General features: G+C 42.5%; 2 protein-coding genes across 3 annotated transcripts; both read left to right on the top strand.

Annotated features, from left to right (window-relative positions):
• The first annotated feature begins 1,183 nt into the window (after window positions 1-1,183).
• Window positions 1,184-5,499, top strand: fbl (fibrillarin). The gene is made up of 9 exons (XM_053490673.1): window positions 1,184-1,329; window positions 2,482-2,652; window positions 2,744-2,884; window positions 2,964-3,058; window positions 3,452-3,622; window positions 3,797-3,929; window positions 4,128-4,240; window positions 4,350-4,495; window positions 5,068-5,499. The coding sequence occupies exons 1-9, from the start codon at window positions 1,320-1,322 to the stop codon at window positions 5,090-5,092; spliced, it is 1,005 nt and encodes a 334-aa protein (XP_053346648.1). The 5' UTR covers window positions 1,184-1,319; the 3' UTR covers window positions 5,093-5,499.
• Window positions 5,500-6,080: 581 nt separating this feature from the next.
• On the top strand, window positions 6,081-13,400 carry alkbh8 (alkB homolog 8, tRNA methyltransferase). Of its 2 annotated transcripts, none has more exons than XM_053490602.1 (11): window positions 6,081-6,236; window positions 6,769-7,009; window positions 7,319-7,450; window positions 7,541-7,636; window positions 7,758-7,862; window positions 7,963-8,033; window positions 8,141-8,247; window positions 8,693-8,844; window positions 8,942-9,198; window positions 9,306-9,455; window positions 12,722-13,400. In XM_053490602.1, the coding sequence occupies exons 1-11, from the start codon at window positions 6,102-6,104 to the stop codon at window positions 13,268-13,270; spliced, it is 1,995 nt and encodes a 664-aa protein (XP_053346577.1). In that variant the 5' UTR covers window positions 6,081-6,101; the 3' UTR covers window positions 13,271-13,400. The 2 variants fall into 2 exon arrangements, with proteins under 2 accessions (XP_053346577.1, XP_053346576.1); XM_053490601.1 differs by having other exon boundaries at window positions 7,316-7,450.
• The last annotated feature ends 133 nt before the right edge of the window (window positions 13,401-13,533 follow it).

Here is a 13,533-nt window from a genome sequence, read left to right as displayed (position 1 = left end):
GGCTCCGTGTGCTTTTTCCCTCTGTTTATTCACTGTGAGGTTGAAGTTCGTCAGGTCCTCATTGTTAGTCCTCTGTAGGTTTAGCTTTTGGATCGTTCGGTCTCATGTGTCTAGTTTAAATGTGTGTTTTGTTCCCTGAGAGCTGGATCATTAGAGCGTCAGGGCCCGGGTCTGACAGTACCGCTGCAGAGGTCCAGGTCGTGCTGTAGTCCCTCAGTGCCGGGGGACGGCAGGACCGGCTCGTCTGTGTCCAGCAGGAGTTTAATCTCGGAGTCGTGTGGAGTGAGACAGCAGACCGCTCTAGGACAGAGGACGATTCGTTTATATAAATATATGTTGACTAATGTTGGTGTTCAACAGCAGCCCTGTCCCACGCCGCGCTCCTGAGAGACGTTTGAACGTGTTTGTTTGTTGCTGATTCCACACTTGTCTTCTCCTACACCACTCTCTAACACTCTATACAACCGGCCTTGGAGGTCAAATGGAGTCAAATGGAGAGAGACACTCTGCAAAATTTGTGTCTGAGTGTGAATGTCTGAGAGACAGTGAGGCACAGCGTAACCTGAATGTTCCTAACTAATTAAAAAAGATATAATAATAATAATAATAATAATAATAATAATTGTATATCACTACTGTTTAAATAGTTCTTGTTATTGTTGTTAATATTGATGTTATATATTTATTATTATTATATATATGTATATATATATTATTTTATTTATTTATTATTGTTATTTTTTTATTGTTGATATATTTTTTTTATTCATGTGTGTATGTACGTACGTATGTGTATGTGTATATGTATGCATGTGTGTATATATATATATATATATATATATATATATATATTTTTTTTTTTTTTTTTTTTTTTTGGGGGGGGGAGGGTTATTTTGTTTATGTCTACCTAATATTCTTTTATATCTAATACGTTTATACTGTATAGGTTTATAAATTCAGATTAATGTAATTAATGTTTTCAAATGACTTTGGCAACAATGTAATACTTCTGTTAACATTCATGCTATAAAGCTCTTCTGAACTGAACTAAACTGAACTAAGGGAACACCCCTCTCAGCATTCTCTCTCTCTCTCTCTCGTCCATATGCTTATCGCTATGGGCGTTGCGTTTATCCTCCACGCCGCTAGGTGGCGCAGCGTCCACGTGCCGCAACCCACCTCGCAGTGCATCACGGGAAAGTTTCTGTGCAGCTCTTCTCACATGTGGTCGCGAGCGAGCGCGTGAACTTTCCTCGGCTCATCCGGCGGAGAAGAAAAAGACATTTATTTTACTTTAGCTTTTATTTCTCAGATTAAACATGAAGCCCGGTGAGTTTCAGAGTGTCTGTGAATATTAAATAGAACCTCGAGTGTTGTTTAACATAACATGTGTCCATATGGAGGTTTAAAACCCGATGAACGCTGGAAGGGCTTAGCGCTTTATGCTAACGCTTTTAAAAAGTATTAGAGTTAGCGTTAACGGAAACTGCGCGTGCCAGTCTTTAGCAAAAGATTCAAGTTATTGTAGATATTTTTTTGTTTGTGTGAAAATAATTTAATAAATGACTGTGTGTGAGAGAGAGAGAGAGAGAGAGATCCTACCCGCGTGTTAGTTCTATAAAACCAGAGCAGAGTTGCACTGAGGGAGAAATAAAGTGTTAAAGTGTTTAATCTGTTACTCCCGATTCTGTAATTCAGTTTTTCATTTCAGGTGTGAACGTGTTTCAGTGTGTGTGTGATTTCTTGTGGGAAGTTACACGAAGCCCTGTGCCCTGAGAGCCATGTGTGTGTGTGTGTGTGTGTTCCTCCATTTACTGGTCCCTCACACATCTTTCTCAGCCACTACACTCATGGTGTTTCTCACCTTGGGGGGAAAAATTCATTATTTTCTGCACCAAAAACAAACCATGTGAGACACTGGGTGTACACGGCCGTTTCTTTAAAGAATACACGATTTCCACATTTTATATAACATAGTGTCGTTTTTGTAATTTTTTTTCTTTAGAATTTAAGTTATAATTTTGTAATAGATACGAAAATTATAGGAAGCGATGTCTCAAAACTTGTGATCTCACAGAAGATTGTCATTTACAGCGATATTAATGATGTATCATATCCCCCAGCCCCGATTCCCTCTTCCAAAAGGGAGACTTGATAATCTAATAATCTACATTCACAAACTAGTTTTCTAAAAGGATAATTATTTGGTTGTGAAGTGGGTGGAGCTTGGCGCTTTTTTTTTTGGTTTGTGTTTCAGTGTACCAGTCAAGTGCAGCATCTGTCAATGACAAACATTTTCCTGTTGCGCTTTCATTACTTATTTATTTTTTTGCTTGTTTTTTTTAGGAGAAAATGCACAACGTTCCAGATGTTAAATTTTTATCAGTAAATTTGATAATCAGCTCAGCGAATGTATGTGAGATACAATATTTCCATAGTGTTCTCTGTGATATATTAAACCTGCTGGTGTTTGTGCTCCAGGTTTCAGTCCTCGTGGCGGCGGAGGTCGAGGCGGATTCGGCGGAGGTCGAGGCGGATTCGGCGGAGGTCGAGGCGGATTTGGTGAAGGTCGAGGCGGATTCGGCGGTCGAGGCCGTGGTGGGGACAGAGGAGGAGGTAGAGGCGGGTTTAGAGGAGGACGAGGCGGTGGAGGTAAAGACACACTGACTCTTTATAGATGAACAGGATGGCTGTGTGTACCGTTTGCCGTTCAGATTGGTTATTGTACACTCTGTGCCCACAGGCGGTGGGTTCAGGTCTCCGGGTGGCGAAGGAGGATTCAGGGGCCGTGGAGGAGGCAGAGGGACACCAAGGGGGCGAGGGGGCAGAGGAGGAGGGTTTGGAGGAGGGAAGAAGGTGACGGTGGAGCCGCACAGACATGAAGGTGAGGCAGGACTATTAGTAAAGTGTGTGTGTGTGTGGATTAGAAAGTAATTTTGTGCTGTTTTTCAACACATTTTTAGGTGTGTTTATCTGCCGTGGAAAGGAAGATGCCCTCGTGACTAAGAACATGGTGGTGGGAGAGTCCGTGTACGGCGAGAAGAGGATCAGTGTGGAGGTCAGACTCCAGCATCTTCATCTGTCTCTTTGTTTTCTGGAAATTCTAAAGCTTTAAGAGCTGATAGTTATAGGAACATCTCCTGGGATCAGAACTACATTTGTTTCAGACAGAAACACAGATTCATTAGGGATTTTTGATATTTATAAAAGGAAACACTTAAAATGAAGTTAAATAGAACTTTATGGAAAAATAAATAAATCTGGTGCTCCAGACAAGGTTAAAGAAGAGATTTTTATTTTGCATAAATCAAACTTCCGGAGCGAGTCTCACAGAACAGGCATGATGTGTGTTCTATCTCATGAGATAAAGCCTGCTGCTCCGTCCTGCATTAGTGTATAATTTTACAGGTTTCTGGTTGAGTTTTAAATGGCATATATTTTTGTTTTCCAGGATGGAGAAACGAAGATTGAGTACAGGGCGTGGAACCCGTTCCGCTCCAAACTGGCGGCGGCGATCTTGGGTGGAATCGATCAGATCCACATTAAACCCGGAACCAAAGTCATGTACCTGGGGGCGGCGTCGGGAACCACCGTGTCTCACGTCTCCGATATCGTCGGGCCGGTACGGACTCGTCTGTCTGTTATATCTTAGTCCGGATCTGTGTTTATTCCTCAGAGAAAGACCCATGTAACATGATGTGAGGTTATGAATAAAACAAGTGTGAGGGAATTATTGACTGTAGGATTTCCAGAGAACAGTTATCTCTTACACTTCTCACTAAACTTGTGTGTGTAGGAGGGTTTGGTGTACGCAGTGGAGTTCTCTCACCGCTCCGGTCGAGATTTACTAAACGTAGCCAAAAAGAGAACCAACATTATCCCCATTATCGAAGACGCCAGACATCCGCACAAATACCGCATGCTAGTCGGTGAGTGTCTTAACCTTCTCACTTTCTTAGAAAAAAGAGGGGGAAAAACAATTAATATAAAAATATAATTAAAGGTAGTTATAACTATATTTGTTGCTGCAGCACTGTGTCCAGTAGGGGGCATATTGTGATTATGTATGTGTGTATAAGAAAGTGTTGATGTTGCTGCTCTTGATTAATGTTTCGTTTCACTATCAGGGATGGTGGACGTGATTTTTGCCGACGTTGCTCAGCCGGATCAAACTCGTATCGTCGCTCTCAACGCTCACAACTTCCTCAAGAACGGCGGCCATTTTGTCATCTCCATCAAGGTAAAGATTTTGTCCTTTTCTTTAAAAAGGGGTTTCTCTCTTTTGTGGTCAGTACGTATATAAAACATCAAGTTTATAATGCGTGCATAAACGTTCCCGTCATCCCCAGGCGAACTGCATCGACTCGACGGCGTCCCCTGAGGCCGTGTTTGCGTCCGAGGTGAAGAAAATGGGCGCAGAGAACATGAAGCCTCAGGAGCAGCTCACACTCGAGCCATACGAGAGAGACCACGCTGTCGTCGTAGGAGTGTACAGGTCAGAAGTGTTCAGTTATTCACACCCCCGCTCAGCGTTTGGTTCAGACCACAACTGGGTCACATGGTACACATGGAGGCTTGTTGTCACCAAGGGTGCACAAACTTTTGCACCTAACTGGGCATAAATCTAGATTGAATCTAGGGGCAGTGGTGGCTCAGAGGGCTATGGCACTGAGTAACCGACCAGAAGATCGGCGGTTCAATCCCCAGCTCCACCAGGTTGCCACGAGGCCCTTAACCCTAACTGCTTCAGGGGCGCTGGATCATGGCTGACCCTGCGCTCTGACCCCAGTTACGCTGGGATACGCGAAGAAGGAATTTTACTGTGCTGTAATGTATATGTGACAAATAAAGGCTTAACTTACTTAGTAGTGACCTCTCTCCGTATACACATATATTACTGAATTGTCTTTACATCTATGTACAGTTTTCAGTGCAAAGGTTAGTGCACCCCAAAATAAAGTTAAGCATGAAAATTAATAATTCTGTGAAATACACTTTTTTTTTTTTTTTTTTTTTTTTTTTTCTTTTTTACCCCATGAAGTTAACCCATATGTGTTTCCTTCTCAGGCCGCCTCCCAAACAGAAGAAATGAAGACACAGTAAAAATTTTTTGATTGGACCCATTTCTGTTCCCGCTGATCCTCCAGCTTTGATCACTGACTGATACACACTGTCTTTATTTCCCCATCTGCTTTCTCCACCCGTGTGTGCGCGTGCGTCAACGCTGGAGGTGAAGAACTTCCACAGTACATCAGTGTTTAAACGATCCCATCGTTAGCATAATCAGCGGCGTGACTCCATCAGGAAGTTCTCATCATGTATTATAGTATATTAAACCATGAGAAGTTTGTTTTACTTTGTGAACAATTTGTTTTTCAGCTTATTTCTGCTTTCTTTAGTATTGAAAATTATGTCTAGGGGAAAAAGAAAAAAAAAAGTGGATTTCTGTAAGTCATGTGACTGTACTGATTGTTGGATGACTGACTTTTTTTTTTTTTTTTTTAATAAAAAATTATCCCAAACAACTGTTGTGTGCAGATTTTTTTCCCTTTAGTTTAATCATTAGTAACATGAATATGGTGCATTAATAGAGAGCTCACAGTGACTTTTAAAAAAAAAACATTTAAGATTCAATGATTAAATGAATTTCTTTTTGTAAAATTCTAAGGTTGAATTTGTGAAAATATTGGTCTGTCATGTGACATACTTATTGTTCCTCTGCCCTGGAGGACACTTGCTCTAAGTGCACAGCAATATAACCAGTAAGTAAACTTATAGTATTGTTATATTGTAATTATGTAATGTGATTAATTCTATTATAATAAGAGATTAGATGTTATAGAAGATTTGCTTTCATTTAGTTACAAGAGCATTCAGAGACTTCCTGTGAAAGGGTTGGATGTTTAATATTGATCCAGTGTGCACATACTTTTGGCTATATATTGTAAAAACATGTCAAACACATTTTGTGATGTTCAGGAAAGAGGTGTGTGTTTGCAGAACGGATCAGACTGTAGACCTTCTCGAATATAAATCCGAGTAGGAACTCCTGTTGCGGCGCGTTTGTTGCACCCGGACTCAATACCGAGACGCACCGAGACATGGAGGCTCCTGCGCAGCGCGTGCAAAGCGCCAGAAGATCTAAAGAGGACAAAAAACTGCTGAAGAGACAAATGAAAGCTTCTCACACACTGCTAAAGCATGAGGGCATCACCGCGGCGTCCCAGCCGACTCAGGTACACCCTCTGTGTGTGTGTTAGAAAGTGTAATAACGCCTCATAGCGCGGCCTCTACGAGCCAGGAGGTGTGGCGCCATATCCTGCACTGCGGTACATCCTGTGTCCAGGCACTTCCGGTCAAATCTGATTGGATGGAGGTCACGCGGCGTCGCTTAGCAACGAGTCTGAGGGGAAACTCTTTAACTAGAAATATGGATTTAAAAAATGTTTTGTGGTAATTTTTTTACGTATTTAGTTTTTAGGATGAAGAAGATAAAAGGAATTTGTTTAAAAGTTCACACCGAAAAGTTAGCTGGCGTAAATGTGAGCTGATCAGAAATGTTTGAAAACCTTTATTTAAGTCAAAATAAATAAATATATTTCCTTAAATATAAAATAATGAGCCTGAGCTCTAAAGTGCCCTGTGGGTGCAGGATGTGCCGAGGTGCATAATATGACAGAACACCAGCTGAGCCAAGTCTGACCTGAAGGTTTACTCTTTATAGGTTTTGCATTGGAGTAACAGTGTGTGTGTGTGTGTGTGTGTCAGTGTGTGGTTGTGTGTAACGGTGGCTTAGGGAACGGCGTGAGCAGGGAGCAGCTGATGGCGGTGCTGACTGAAGGTGGCGCTGTGGTGGAGTCTCTCCTCATGCCCCCTAATAAACCCTACAGCTTCGCCAGCTTCGCCTCAGTGCAGGACGGCCGGAGCGCTCAGGCGCGGTGTCACGGCCGCGCGCTGCAGGCTAACGACGGGCACCGCGTCACGCTGTACTGCAGCTACGTCCTGCCGGGTCAGTCACACACACACATGCACGTGCACTTATACACACAGACACACACACAAGGTTCTCTCCTCTCTAATTTCTATCGAGCTCATCATTTAGAGTCTTACATCATCTTCCTTTACTCTCTTTATCTTTTTCCCTCCTTTTCCTTTATTCTGTCTATTTTCCTCCACACTGTTTTCTTTTCTTTTTGTTTATTCTGTCTTTCCGTATTAATACCGTTGTGTATACCGTGTTAATACTCTTTTCTCTATCAGTCTGCCTGCGTGCCTTCTCACATGTCTCTCTCTCTGTCTCTGTCTCTGTGTCTAGCAGTGGATAGAGCTGTGTGTGAGTGTGTGTCTCTCCCGCCGGGTCTCTGTGTATTGGAGGACTTTGTGTCCCCAGAAGAAGAGTCTCGGTTGCTGGAGGCTGTGAACTGGACGTCGCACGATGATGATGTCACAGGTGAGCAGTCTGTAACCTCCCTATTTTTCCCATATTATTATTATTATTATTGTTGTTTTTGTTGTTGTACGAACGTTGTGTTTTTTTCAGCACGGCAAGAACTAAAGCACCGCAGAGTGAAGCATTATGGGTATGAATTTCGCTACGACAACAACAATGTGGACAAAGACAAGCCGTTGCCAGAAGGTCAGCTCTCTGTCTCTCTCTTACACACACACACACACACACACACACACAAACACACACACATACACACATCCTGCAGTTTTACTACTGTACCTGTGGTGACAAACGTGTGTGTGTTCAGGCCTGCCCTCGGAGTGTGACGCCGTGCTGCAGAGGTGTGTGTGTAACAGACTCATCAGCGTCCTTCCTGATCAGCTTACAGTCAATCAGTATGAAAGTGGACAAGGTGACACACACACACACACACATTCACAGAGTTCCATCACTGTGTGTGTTAGTTTTGATGAATGTGTGTGTGTGTGTGTGTGTGTGTTTGGTTGTTGCAGGAATCCCCCCGCACGTGGACACACACTCGGCGTTTGAGGACACCATCCTGTCTCTCGGTCTGGGAGCGAAGGTCTGCACCCCGTCTCCTCCTCATAACACATCACCTAATACGTTAACAACACGTGTGTAACGTGTGTGTGTGTGTGTGTGTGTGTGTGTGTGTGTGTCCCTCTGCAGACTGTGATGGACTTCCGTCACCCTGACGGTCGCTCCGTGTCCGTTGTCCTCCCAGCGCGGAGTCTCTTAGTCATGAAGGGAGAGAGTCGTCACCTCTGGACTCATGGGTAAGCACATTACACACACACACACACACACACACACACACACACATGGACAGACATGTGCTTAAAGGTAAATACACTATAAGACCAAAAGTATGTGCACCCCTTCCCCAAGCTCTTACCCCAGAGCAGTGAGCTCACACAGCTGTACAGGACTTGTCTGTGTTTCCTCTAGCATTACAGTTCCCCTTCACTAAGAGGAACTAAGAGGAACTAACTGAACCCTCATCCGGCAGCTCCATGAAGACAGGGTGTGTCTTCGCTCCTGTAGAGTGTGTGAATGAACACAAATCCCCAGGGGGAACATGTCTGGAATAAAACAGTCAACACGCACATGTGGGTGTGATGGTCTGGGGTGCACATACTTTTAGACCAGAGTATACACGTGACTGCTGATATTACTATGTAGAAAGCATTCCGTGTGTGTGTGTGTGTGTGTGTGTGTCAGTATAACACCTAGGAAGTTTGATATGGTTCCTGCATCAGCAGCTGAGAGGTCAGGAGTCGTGAACTTTGACCCCAGAGATCTGACTTTGAACCAGCGCAGAACAAGAACGTCTTTCACCTTTCGCAAAATTCGACACACACCCTGCGACTGCGGTAAGACACACACACACACACACACATACACACACCAGCACGCACAGAGACTGCTGTAGAAGTCCAACATGTGTGTGTGTGTGTGTGTGTGAGACAGCGTATCCATCAGCGTGTGATAGCCAGCGACCCCCCTCCCCACCTCGTCTTCCAGTTGCCCGTAGCGATGCATGCCGATTGGAGGAGCAGTATGTTCACCATGTGTATGAGGAAATCTCCGCCCACTTCAGCAGCACTCGCCACGCCCCCTGGCCGCGGGTCCGCGACTTCCTGCTCTCGTTACCGACAGACGCCATCATGGCCGACATCGGCTGCGGCAACGGGAAATACCTGGGAATCAACCCTCAGGTGTTCTCGGTACCTAAACACACACACACACACACACACACCAACACACATTATGTGTATTATTAATAAGGTAAAGTGTAACATGAATAAATATTGTTGTTGTTGTTGTTTATTAGCTGGGCTGTGACCGCAGTGTGAACCTGGTGTCCATCTGTGCTGAGCGAGGTTTCCACTCCGTGGTGTGTGACGCGCTGTCCGTCCCCCTGCGCAGCTCCGCCTTCGACGCCGTCATCTCCATCGCCGTCATCCATCACTTCTCCACACAGGTTAGGGAATAAACAGGCAACAGTATCCCATAATAACCCTGAGAGACACTAGTTCGGAGTGCACAATAGTACAGAGTGCGCCACCTGTAGGATCATAAAGAAACGACGATGTTTTACTGCTTCAACTAATTAGAGCTCCCCGTGCTGTGAGACTGGTGTAAGCGTGTGTAATGAGTGTGTTTTAGACTAATTCATTTAGAGTTTGGAGAAAAAGAGCAGACTTTTAACGTGTATGATTGTTGATGATGTAACGCCATAAAAACACGTTTCTGTTGCGCCACTCAGACGCTTCTGCTCTCGATACAGAATGATTTGTATCTGAGGCTGATCGACCGATTACCGCTCACAGCCAGTTACATCGAACACCAGACAGTTCTGCTCACTGACAGATCGGCCGCTTCATTTCTATTATAAATGTAAAAATTATTTATTTTTTTTATCGATTTTCGAGTTAGTGTGGCGATACGTGATTCACACAAAAAAAGAATTGGGATTCATAACTGAATCAACTTTTTCCCATCTATACTCTGTAAATTTTATTTTATAATATAATGTTATATTTATGAACGTGTTTTGTTATAATTTCGATGATTATGGCTAATAAAAATCAAAAATCAAGTATGTCGAAAGGATTTACAATACAGAAATAGAGTTCAGGTCAGGCGAGTCGGCCGGCCGATCGAGCACAGTAACATCACGGTCAGTAAACCAGTTAGTGGTAGTTTGGACTTGATAAAACACAGTGGACCAACACCAGGAGATGACACGCCTCCCAAAATTATCTCAAATTGTAAAAATTTCACACTGGACTTCAAGCAGCTTGGGTTCTGTTCCTCTTCTCTCTTCCTCTAGAGTCTGAGAGCTTCATTTCCAAAATAAATGTAAAATTTACTTTTCACTGAAAAGAGGACCCTGGACCACTGAGCATCGGTCCTGTTATATTCCCCCTTAACCCAGGGAAGACGTATAGTCCATTTCCTGAAGACGTGTGTGTGTGATGGCTCCTGATGCACCGACTCCAGCCTCACTCCTCTCTTTTTGAAGCTCTCCCAAGTCCTTGGATCAAGTTTGCCTGACGATCCTCTTAAGGCTGCCGTCATCCCTGTTGTTTATGCACCTTTTCCTACCGCACTTTGCCCTTCCAGTCAACTTTGCGTGAATATGCTTCAGTACTAATCGAAACTAAAACAAAAAAGGCTTCAAATATTTATTTTACAAAGAGCTTTACAGAACACAAAATATTACAAAATAGGATGAAATAAAAATAGGTACAAGACAATATACAGTTGTGTTTAAAATAATAGCAGTCCAACATCAGTAACCAGATCAATAATTGTTTTTGGGAGAAATTACATTTCTTTATGGTAAATATCTGACTAGTAGGTGTAGTAGAGTAATAGAAAACCAACAGACCCAACAGTCATGACTTGCATGCACCTGATTCTGTGTAATTTATTAATTAATTGAAATAGGACGTATTCAAAATAATAGCAGTGTGGAGTTCAACTGGAGAGGTAAATTATTCTGTAAAAAAACAGGCGTCAAACAAGTTTCTGCATTTATTTAAGGATAAAGTTGATAAGTTAGGGTAAGTTAAAGATAAGTTGATTAGAGATGGTAAAAAAAAAATACAAAGAAGTGCAGAAAATGATACCAAATCATTTTAAGCTTTAAAATGGAGACCAAAACCAGAAAGACGTGGAAGAAAACGGAAAACTACTATTCGAATGGATCGAAGAATAACAAAATTGACTCAAAGAACATCTAAAGTTACCTGTTAGTACTGTTACTGTTAGAAGACGGCTATGTGAAGTCAAGCTATCAGCAAGAAGCCCCGCAAAGTCCCATTGTTGGAAAAAAGACGTGTGCTGAAGAGGTTAGAGTTCGCCGAAGAACACATTGACTGGCCTAAAGAGAAATGGGGCCATATTTTGTGGACTGATGAAAGAAAGATTGTCCTTTTTGGGACTAGAGGCCGCAGACAGTTTGTCAGGCCCCCAAACACTGAATTCAGGCCACAGTACACTGTAAAGACAGTGAAGCATGGAGGCACAAGCATCATGATATGGGGAAGCTTCTCGTACTGTGGTGTTGGGCCTGTTTATCACATTTCAGGGATCATGGATCAATTTGAGTCCATCAGAATACTTAAAGAGGTCGTGTTGCCTTATGCCGAAGAGGAAATCCCCTTAAAATGGGTGTTTCAACAAGACAACGACCCCAAACACACCAGTAAGCCAGCAGCATCTTGGTTCCACCAACAAGATTGACGTTATGGAGGTTCCAGCCCGATCCCCAGACCCTAATCCAATAGAAAACTTGTGGCCTGACAATGAAAATGCTGTTTCTGAGGCAAAACCAAGAAATGCAGAGGAATTGTGGCTTGTAGTACAATTAATACAAGCAGTTCTTAGAAAGCAGGTTATACAACTAAATATTAGTTTAGAGATGCACAAGAAAGATTAAACTTCAAGCATTTTTGTTTAAACGGTAAATTCATCACTTTGTAAAGTTGACTATTTGTTTTTCTTCACCTTCTGTAAACTAATGATCCATTTATCACATTTTTCTTCATGTTGTGAATCAGAATAGAACGTGCAGGGAGTCCAATGCATTTGTGTGATTTAAATTAAACGTTATTATATAGATATGGAGCATACTTCCTTTTTATAACACACTGCTATTATTTTTAACACAACTGTATAATATTTAAATAATAGCTCGTTTAACAGCATTCAAGGATAAAAAAGTCCTGACCTAGTGAGAAACAGGTGCAAATGATGATCAGGCGGTGATTAGTAACTGCTGATGCTGAATGTTGAGGGGTTGGAACAGACGAGAGGGGAAACGAGGTCGCTGCTGTGGTTGGTACATAAACATCCAGTTTTTAAAGTGTATCTTTAGACACTTTGCAGTCTGTCACAGTACAACATTTGTGCAATTCTGTAAGTATCATGATTTTATAAATATCAAATATAAATGTAAAAATTCGATATTAACCTTTTTTTTTTAAGATTTCATTACAGTTCTAAACAAACTTAGCAAACTATTTCCTCCGACCACACAGGATGCCATGCCATGTGAATAGTCAAGAGCACTTTTTTAAAAAAAATTTACCAACTTTTTTTTCCTTAAAAGTTGTTTGTACAAGACAATAAAATGTATTTATCATTGTGGTTTTAGATGCTGACTTTTTTTATTTGGAATGTGAGCTGCTTCTGATGTTTTACAAAAATAAATAAATGTGTCCATTTGCGTGTGTGTAGGAGAGAAGATTAGCAGCCGTCAAAGAGCTGGTGCGTCTGTTAAAGGTCGGGGGTCGTGCTCTGATCTACGTTTGGGCGATGGAGCAGGAATACAAAAACCAAAAATCTAAATATCTGAAAACTAACAAGAACCAGGAGAATGTGGAGAACCTAGAAAACCAGGAGAACGTGGAGCTGAAATCATCTGAACAGAGCTCTGAGCACAGAAGCTCTCTTGATGAAACCAAATATGAGATGAGTACAAGACAGGTGCATGCTGGGAAAGTAAGCTCAACCCAAGCTGAGGAGGATTGTGGAACGGAGACCCCGCCCAGGCTGAACATTCACACCAATCGCACAGAGTTTGTGTCTCAGGATCTCCTCGTACCGTGGCATCTGAAAGGCGAAGTGAAGTCGAGTCCCGGTCCCGTGTTCCACCGCTTTTATCACGTGTTCCAACGTGGAGAGTTGGAGGATCTGTGTGTGTCTGTCAGCGGGGTGGAGGTGCAGCAGAGCTACTACGACCAGGGCAACTGGTGCGTCATCCTGCAGAAAACACACCAACAATAACTCCCTCTAACCCTGCAGAGGACACACCGAGGCGAACCCTGGGGAAACGACTCGCAGCCCTGTGACCTTTTAATAAATGTTTATGCTTTTATTAAATTATTGCGTATCCAATAAACCATGATAACAATTCATAAAATGTTTCCATTTGTATGTTTTTAACTGAAATTCAGTACACAAGGGCCATAAAAATATGATGTGAATTTTGTGTGATTTTGCAAAAACACATTTTAACTTCAGTAGAGATGAGAGCTTCATATCACAGA

The sequence above is a fragment of the Clarias gariepinus genome, unplaced genomic scaffold (genome assembly GCF_024256425.1).
Source record: "Clarias gariepinus isolate MV-2021 ecotype Netherlands unplaced genomic scaffold, CGAR_prim_01v2 scaffold_30, whole genome shotgun sequence".
In the NCBI taxonomy this organism is placed as follows: domain Eukaryota; kingdom Metazoa; phylum Chordata; class Actinopteri; order Siluriformes; family Clariidae; genus Clarias; species Clarias gariepinus.
This window is presented reverse-complemented; position numbering and strand designations above follow the sequence as displayed.

Bases quoted from the DNA above. Each gene is read 5' to 3' on its own strand.
- fbl (XM_053490673.1), top strand. The intron at 3,623-3,796 runs GTACGGACTCGT...TTGTGTGTGTAG, and splicing joins TCTCCGATATCGTCGGGCCG to GAGGGTTTGGTGTACGCAGT. The intron at 3,930-4,127 runs GTGAGTGTCTTA...TTTCACTATCAG, and splicing joins CAAATACCGCATGCTAGTCG to GGATGGTGGACGTGATTTTT.
- alkbh8 (XM_053490601.1), top strand. From the start codon at position 6,102: ATGGAGGCTCCTGCGCAGCGCGTGCAAAGCGCCAGAAGATCTAAAGAG. The intron at 8,034-8,140 runs GTCTGCACCCCG...GTCCCTCTGCAG, and splicing joins CTCTCGGTCTGGGAGCGAAG to ACTGTGATGGACTTCCGTCA. The intron at 9,456-12,721 runs GTTAGGGAATAA...GCGTGTGTGTAG, and splicing joins TCCATCACTTCTCCACACAG to GAGAGAAGATTAGCAGCCGT.